General features: G+C 43.0%; 1 protein-coding gene across 1 annotated transcript; it reads left to right on the plus strand.

Annotated features, from left to right (window-relative positions):
- The first annotated feature begins 526 nt into the window (after window positions 1–526).
- Window positions 527–7,075, plus strand: SLC60A2 (solute carrier family 60 member 2). The gene is given in 6 exon segments (XM_007451752.1): window positions 527–577; window positions 2,940–3,105; window positions 4,215–4,331; window positions 5,647–5,690; window positions 5,692–6,858; window positions 6,860–7,075. Coding segments are annotated over 6 exon segments (1,581 nt in total). The 3' UTR covers window positions 6,896–7,075.
- The last annotated feature ends 514 nt before the right edge of the window (window positions 7,076–7,589 follow it).

Raw genomic sequence — 7,589 nt, forward strand, 5'->3', positions numbered from 1 at the left:
TGCAGCTTCAGCTCGCTCCGCCGCGCGGCGCCCGCCCACAGGGCCTCTGTGAGCTCAGCTAAGTGGGATGCTGAGGCCCGAGCGCGGCGTCCAGTGTCCTGGGCAACCCTATCAACTTCCGGGTTGAGGCAAGGCCGCGGTTGGCTAAAGGCCACATTTCCGCCACGTGACCCGGACAGGCCCCCTGCGTGTGCGAGGGCGCGCCTCCGCTGCCGGCTACATCCGGCGCGTTCCGAAGTTCTAGTCCTCGGCCCGATCTAGTGCCTCTCCCAGGGAGGTGGCACCAGCCGAGACCGCCGGCTCTGGAGGCGCGGAGCCGGGGCAGGGCTTGGAGTTCTCGAGGCTCCTCTGAGAAGCCGGACGGCAGCAAGACCGCTGCTCGCGAGCCTCCAAGCTGGAGCTGGAACTGGAACCCTGTGGGGCCGGGGCCCAGGCTGCCCGGCAGCGGCTTTTCCCGGCCGAGGCCCCAGCGGAGAATGAGCCGGAGGCGGTGGCGGGCTCCCGGCGGAGCGGCCGGGCTGGGAGCATGCTGTGCTGGTTCATCACCGTCCTCCTGTGTTTCGCCTTCCTGGGGCTGGTGAGAGCCGGGGCTGGAACCCTCCCAGGCCGAGGCGTGAGCGGAAGTCCTGTAGAGAACGCGGCCTTCCGAGCTCCTGTCTCGTTTCCGCCGCTTGCAGACTGGGTGTCCTTGGGCTCCTTAATCTGCCGGAGCCTCAGTTTCATAATCTGAAAAATGGGCACAGTTATAATCTTAGAGGGTTATTGTCAAGTGTGAAACCGATTTTCGTAAAATATTTTCCAGCTCCAGCAAACCTTTCTACCTCTCCTCCGTGGGGTCGGGGCGATGCAAGAGGGGTTGCCAGGTTTATAGCCTCCCCCGAAGCCCCCCCCCCGCCGCCCCCTGCGTTCACCCAACCCCCAAATTATTGCACAAAGTTGCTCTACTGGTTTTTTCTCTTCCTCGGCTGACCAAACTCACCCCTTATTTTTGCAGGTGGGGAAATAGACCCAGAGAGGGAAAGTGACTTTTTCGGACCACACAGCTGGTTAAGTGGTTAAGCCAGGAATAATGTCTTTTATTCTGCCTACAGTCTTATGTAAAACAAAATTTCAGGTCCTTCAATGTTTTTCTAAGAACAAACTGCAAGGCTAGTTTGGCCTTTTGCCAACCCCTTTGGTCGCCCTGTGGTCACTTGTCTTAAATATTGGGATCCTGGGGAGTTGGGAGGGTGAGTCCTCTGAGCAGAGTCACTTCTGACCACTTAGTGTCTCTTCTTTTGAGCCACGCTTGATTCTTAGAGTATTTGTATTTGAGGAAAAGTCATTGCAGATGATGTGCCAGGTCCTTTTAAGTGCTTTGCAGGCGGGAACCAATTTGGTTACAGCTGGGGCACAGCCTTCCCTTCCTGTATTAGGCACTTACTCTGCACCTGTGCCCAAGCTTCCCCGTAGCTGGGGACTGCTCAGGCCTGGAGAGGGGCTACACCCAAGCGTTTAGAGCAAACAGGTTTATAGCCTCCCCCGAAGCCCCCCCCCGCCGCCTCCTGCGTTCACCCAACCCCCAAATTATTGCACAAAGTTGCTCTACTGGTTTTTTCTCTTCCTCGGCTGACCAAACTCACCCCTTATTTTTGCAGGTGGGGAAATAGACCCAGAGAGGGAAAGTGACTTTTTCGGACCACACAGCTGGTTAAGTGGTTAAGCCAGGAATAATGTCTTTTATTCTGCCTACAGTCTTATGTAAAACAAAATTTCAGGTCCTTCAATGTTTTTCTAAGAACAAACTGCAAGGCTAGTTTGGCCTTTTGCCAACCCCTTTGGTCGCCCTGTGGTCACTTGTCTTAAATATTGGGATCCTGGGGAGTTGGGAGGGTGAGTCCTCTGAGCAGAGTCACTTCTGACCACTTAGTGTCTCTTCTTTTGAGCCACGCTTGATTCTTAGAGTATTTGTATTTGAGGAAAAGTCATTGCAGATGATGTGCCAGGTCCTTTTAAGTGCTTTGCAGGCGGGAACCAATTTGGTTACAGCTGGGGCACAGCCTTCCCTTCCTGTATTAGGCACTTACTCTGCACCTGTGCCCAAGCTTCCCCGTAGCTGGGGACTGCTCAGGCCTGGAGAGGGGCTACACCCAAGCGTTTAGAGCAAATTCGTGCAATTAGAATCACTTATTCTTGAAATGTAGACCGATTGGAAACATTTTTTTGTGTGTCCAACGAATTTCCTGTGGAAGCCAACTGCAGCCCCTAATTTTTGCTGAAGTTACATGTCTTTGAGTAAAATTTTATTTTTAAAGTCATTGCATACACGCATATGTAATATTCTCTAAGAAAGCCTTACAGACGGTACTCCTGAGGCTTTGGTTTTCTTTGAAGAAAAATATAGATTTAGAACCATTCAAATTGTTTATCTCTTGCATGTTTTATATGTGTAATTCAGAGGAAGGACCCCATGTACATCCAGAAATAATGCTGTTTTAACAACATCAAAAAATGGGGATAATATTTTGATGGTTTGTTAACTTAAATTTTTAACCTCAAAATTCTAGTGTTATTTGTGCATGCAGTATATTTCAGACTATTCAAAACTATTTCATAAATTTTTTAATGTTACATTTTACTGTGAATACAAATACTGTAGTTTTTTTTGGTATTGTTCAAAAAGGAAACAGAATTGCAGCAAAGAGCCAAAAGAATTAAAGAATTTTGTAAAAATCGAGAGTTGTCAAAACTAGAAAAACACTAGGACTTGTCACACCAGAAATAGGGGTCTATAGCTCTACTAGTACTAGTATTTTCATTATGAATTTTACTGTGGGGCTTAATCTCCTACATTACATCGAAATCCCCTCCTCCCTTTTTAATACTGAAAAAAAGCTACCACCTAGATAGACATTATTTTAATGATTGTAAATAAAAACTTCTGTCTTTTTAAATTTTAGGGAATGAGTGTCACTATACTGGGACCCATGTTTCAAGATTTGGCAACAAATGTGAATCGCAATATCAGCAGTCTTTCTCTGATTTTTGTGGGCCATGCCTTTGGATATTTGGGTGGCTCTGTGATTGGAGTTCTTTTTGACAGTATGAATCATTTTCTTCTTTTGGGTAAGTAAACAACAATTTTCGCTTCTTTGTGACTTTCGAGGAATTTACAGTTTGTTTATAAATATGAAACACACTGGCTTGCAGAATGGTTGACAACTTAAGGGTAGTGTTTAGGTATCCTCAGTGGAAGTCAGGTTTCCCTGGTGCCCGCTTTCATCTTGGCAGTTACTGGGAATCCAGTCTAAACCCCTCTGGAAATTTAGATTAGCCCTGGAGTGTGTTAGCGATCCTTAGCCTTCCCGACCTTCATTGTAGTTTAGGCACCACCACTGGATAACATACAAGTTGTCCAAAGAGCTCTGATTGTCAGGGTTTAGGGCAGATCTCCTGGGGCCATAGATCAGAATAAACTCCTTGAACCTCCCCAGATTAGACCCTGGACTGAGAATGAGGTGGGAGGGGGTGGTGGGTGAAATGATGAAGGCTCAATTTTTGTCCCAGCTGCCCCACGTTAATGATTACCCCAGGCCTCTCTACCTCACTCTCAAAATAGATAGCAAAACTTTTAACTTACTCTTTTTTTGGATAAATTGACATGTTTAAAGAAAATCTGGATTAATGTGATAAAACTGCTTTGGACGTAAGGAGATAATTTACCATTGTTGATGAATGAGTAAATAATCTCTCTGATTTCCATAGTGTGTCGAAAGAATATACTTCCTATATTTCCCTCCCTATTTGCCAAATTTGTTTAAAACATTTCTACTATGAACTACTATAGTAATTGCATTTAATTTTTGTCTTTTTTATTTTTTACCTCATATCTAAACATCTCTTTAGGTTGTTAAATATGAAACATTTAAATGAATAATTTTTGAGCTCTGTTTTGCTATAAAACTTTGCCTTGTGGTATAATGTATGGTTTGATTATTAGCAGTACTAGAAATGTATTTATAGTAGAATAACATATATTTTACAGTCCATAAAGATGATAAAAGCTTTTAAATGAAATAACTGTTAGTAGAAGCTGAACCTCTCATCTACTCATTATTACTCAATTTTAATTTGACCTGTTTTACATTTTTGGGAGTTTTTATGATGTTGCCTTGATCCATAACCCTTTCCCATAAATAGTGTTTTTTATAGCTGACTTTTACTTTTCTTCTCAGGGGTGTCAATGTTCGCTACCACAATTGGTCTTTATCTTGTTCCATTTTGTAAGGCCGTGGTGTTATTGATTGTCATGATGTCCATCTTTGGTGGTTCAGTTGGCATTCTGGATACAGGTCAGTGAGCCCTTCATTGTCAACTCTGGGAGTAGGGACTTTCTACTAGAAAAAGTAGAGCATATGATATTAAATTGTCACCTGCAGTGTCCCCTAAAATGACACTGACCTTCTGAGTTGGTCGTGGGGTCTCCAGGTCAGAACCACCTTTCTGGCAACTACTCTTCTTGCCAAGTAGGGTGCCCATTTTTGAGCAGCCAACCACAGAGTGAATTCAGAGAATTTTGTTCTTTGAGAGATTGTTGATTCACAGTATCCAAACAGGGAAGGGGCCCCCATGTGGGTAATTACAGTGCAGATGAGCAGGTTTTCATTTCGGGATAGAACTTTATCATTGTAATATGGCAGGAATTGATGGGTTAATAGAACAAACCAAGTTTGGAACCATTATTTGGCTGAGGAAACATAGAAGCAGCTCTCCAATTTAAAATGCACTCTGCCTTTTGAACTAAGAGAAACCTGTGCTGTGTATTATTTCCCTTCTTTTCCTATTCTCTCAAAAGTTCCTGCCCTCCTGTAGGAGATCCTCTCCATGTATCTTCATATCTTTTAAAACCTACTAAATAACATATGTGACATTTCTTCACCCCTGAAACCAACGTTCTCCCCCTCTTCCTGTTATTTGATAGGTTGGGGAAATATTTTTTTACTTTGGGCTTAATTTGGTTGTGAAATTACAGGATGGAATTGTATGTTTGTCTGCAAATATATTAAAGAGAGAAAACACAAGACTTGAGGCTTCTTGCCTTTCACCATGTAGATACATAGACAGTGTAACTGCGTGTGTTAGAAGGTGTCCATGTTCCTTGTTTCCTGCAATGGGCACAGCAGAATCCTGTAATGTTCAGGTTCCTGAACATGTGTTTTGCATCTGCCATATACATAAATAATTTTCTTCAAGTGGCTACCGATGGCAGGTACAGAAAAATTTGGTAATTTGGCCACTATCTGATGATAATATTTATTTAAAATGTTTAAAAATAACTATATAAATATCCTTCCCTACCCCCACCCCTCCTATCCCTAGTATTAGAACTGTATTATAAAAAGCCTTGGGCTAATGTACTTGGCTCTAGGAAATAGCGGTTTATTAGCTTGTAGAATCCGATTTGTGAGTGTGTGATGTTCCAGTGCTTAGAGTTCGCTGGTGGTATTGGTGAGTTAGAGTTTCTTAATCATAGAATTGATTTAGTTGCAACAGTTGATAACTTAGAATATTATAATCCTTGTGCCATGTAAAATAGACTCATCTATTTTGAACTTCTTTTTACTGAGTTACTATGATTAAATTATTCTCCCCATCTTTCATTGGTAGGTGGTAACATCCTAATCTTGGCTATTTGGGGGGACAAAGGAGCCCCCCCATATGCAGGCCTTACACTTCAGTTTTGCCTTGGGTGCCTTTTTGGCTCCCCTGCTGGCTAAATTGGCATTGGGCAGGATGGTGTCTGCTGAAAACCACACAGAGGCTGACTTTAACCATTCTGCCTTCAACCAGTCATCTGAAGCTGACTCAGAATCTCTACTTCGAATACCTGACGATATGAATTTACTGTGGGCTTACGCTGTTATCGGTGCTTATATTTTTGTAGTTTCTCTCTTTTTTTTCACTCTGTTTGTAAAGAAAAGCTCAAGGCAGGAAAAAGCAAAAGTATCTACTCAGAGGTTTCGAAGAGCTAAATATCACAATGCCCTTCTTTGTCTCCTTTTTCTGTTCTTCTTTTTTTATGTTGGAGCCGAGGTAACATATGGCTCTTACGTTTTCTCCTTTGCAACCACCCATGCTGGCATGAAAGAAAGTGAAGCAGCTGGGTTGAACTCCATCTTCTGGGGGACCTTTGAAGCCTGCAGGGGTATGGCAATCTTTTTTGCTACATGTTTACAACCTGGAACCATGATTGTGTTGAGCAACATTGGCAGCCTGGCTTCATCTTTATTTCTGGTGCTTTTCGACAAGAGCCGAGTTTGTCTCTGGATAGCAGCTTCAGTGTATGGTGCCTCAATGGCAACCACATTTCCCAGTGGTGTTTCTTGGATTGAGCAGTACACAACCATCCATGGGAAAGCTGCAGCATTTTTTGTAGTCGGTGCTGCCCTGGGAGAAATGGCTATTCCTGCAGTAATTGGAATTCTTCAAGGAAAATACCCTGATTTGCCTGTAGTTTTGTACACCTGTTTGGGGTCATCAATAGCCACTGCTGTTTTATTTCCTGTGCTGTATAAATTAGCCACCTTGCCTATCAGTCGTCAGCATAAAGAACACAGTAAAAGCGAGGACCAGAAAGCTTTGCTCTCTAGCTCTGGGCTAAATGACTATGAGGAAGAGAATGAAGAAGAAGATGCAGAAAAATGGGATGAAATGGACTTTGAAGTGATCGAAATGAATGATACAATGAGGAATTCTGTAATAGAGACATCTAGATATATTTTGATGGAGCCCACAGCTGACGTCTCCAACCAATCCCACTCAAATGCGTTAATGTTTGAGTCCTCTCCAGTTAATATGGGCAAGTCCCCTGTGAATCACCTTGCAAGAAACCAGGACAAAAGGGACTAAGGGCTAGAGAAGATGAATTATTTACTGACTTCCCTGAATAATCACCAGTTCTAAAGAGGCCAGTCAGAGCAAAGCATAACAGATTTTCAACAAGCTTTGGGGGTCAAAATTTCTAGGTCCAAGTATAGCAAATGCAAAAAGGTTTTGAAATGTTTTATCATTCCCAGAGCCTTTTGTAAAGAACCAATGATATCATACAGCTGGATCCTGTTGTGAGGCTAGTGTTTGGTGGCATGTGGCTGATTAGGCAATATTTTCTGGTCTCAGAGTGTGCAGAGAAGGCATTTGTTTTTGAGAAGTTGGATGCCATTCAGATAGAATGAAACTGTTTAGTAGTTGAATTGGTTAGCTGAACAAATTATCCATCGTCAGTATTCTGCCAGGGAAGTTGAGGAGAATCATATCATAAAAGAGCATCTTTGAAAATGGACAGAGATTTTTATTGTTTCACTCTGTAGTGTTGGACCAGAAAATGCTAATTACTCATATGATTTCTGTTTTCTGTGAAGAGAACACAGAACAGGCACAGACCTGGCTTCAGGCCTCCACTGCTGCTTACTAGTCTTCTGGCCCTGTACTCAGTCATTTAACTTATATAGGTCTCATTTATCTCATCCCCGATCTGTGATTCTCTAATGAAAATGCGATGACTTTCAAACTGGGAATCCATAATTTTTAAAGTTTGTGCAAAATATCTGCTA

This window comes from Lipotes vexillifer, unplaced genomic scaffold, assembly GCF_000442215.2.
Source record: "Lipotes vexillifer unplaced genomic scaffold, Lipotes_vexillifer_v1.1 scaffold1266, whole genome shotgun sequence".
In the NCBI taxonomy this organism is placed as follows: domain Eukaryota; kingdom Metazoa; phylum Chordata; class Mammalia; order Artiodactyla; family Lipotidae; genus Lipotes; species Lipotes vexillifer.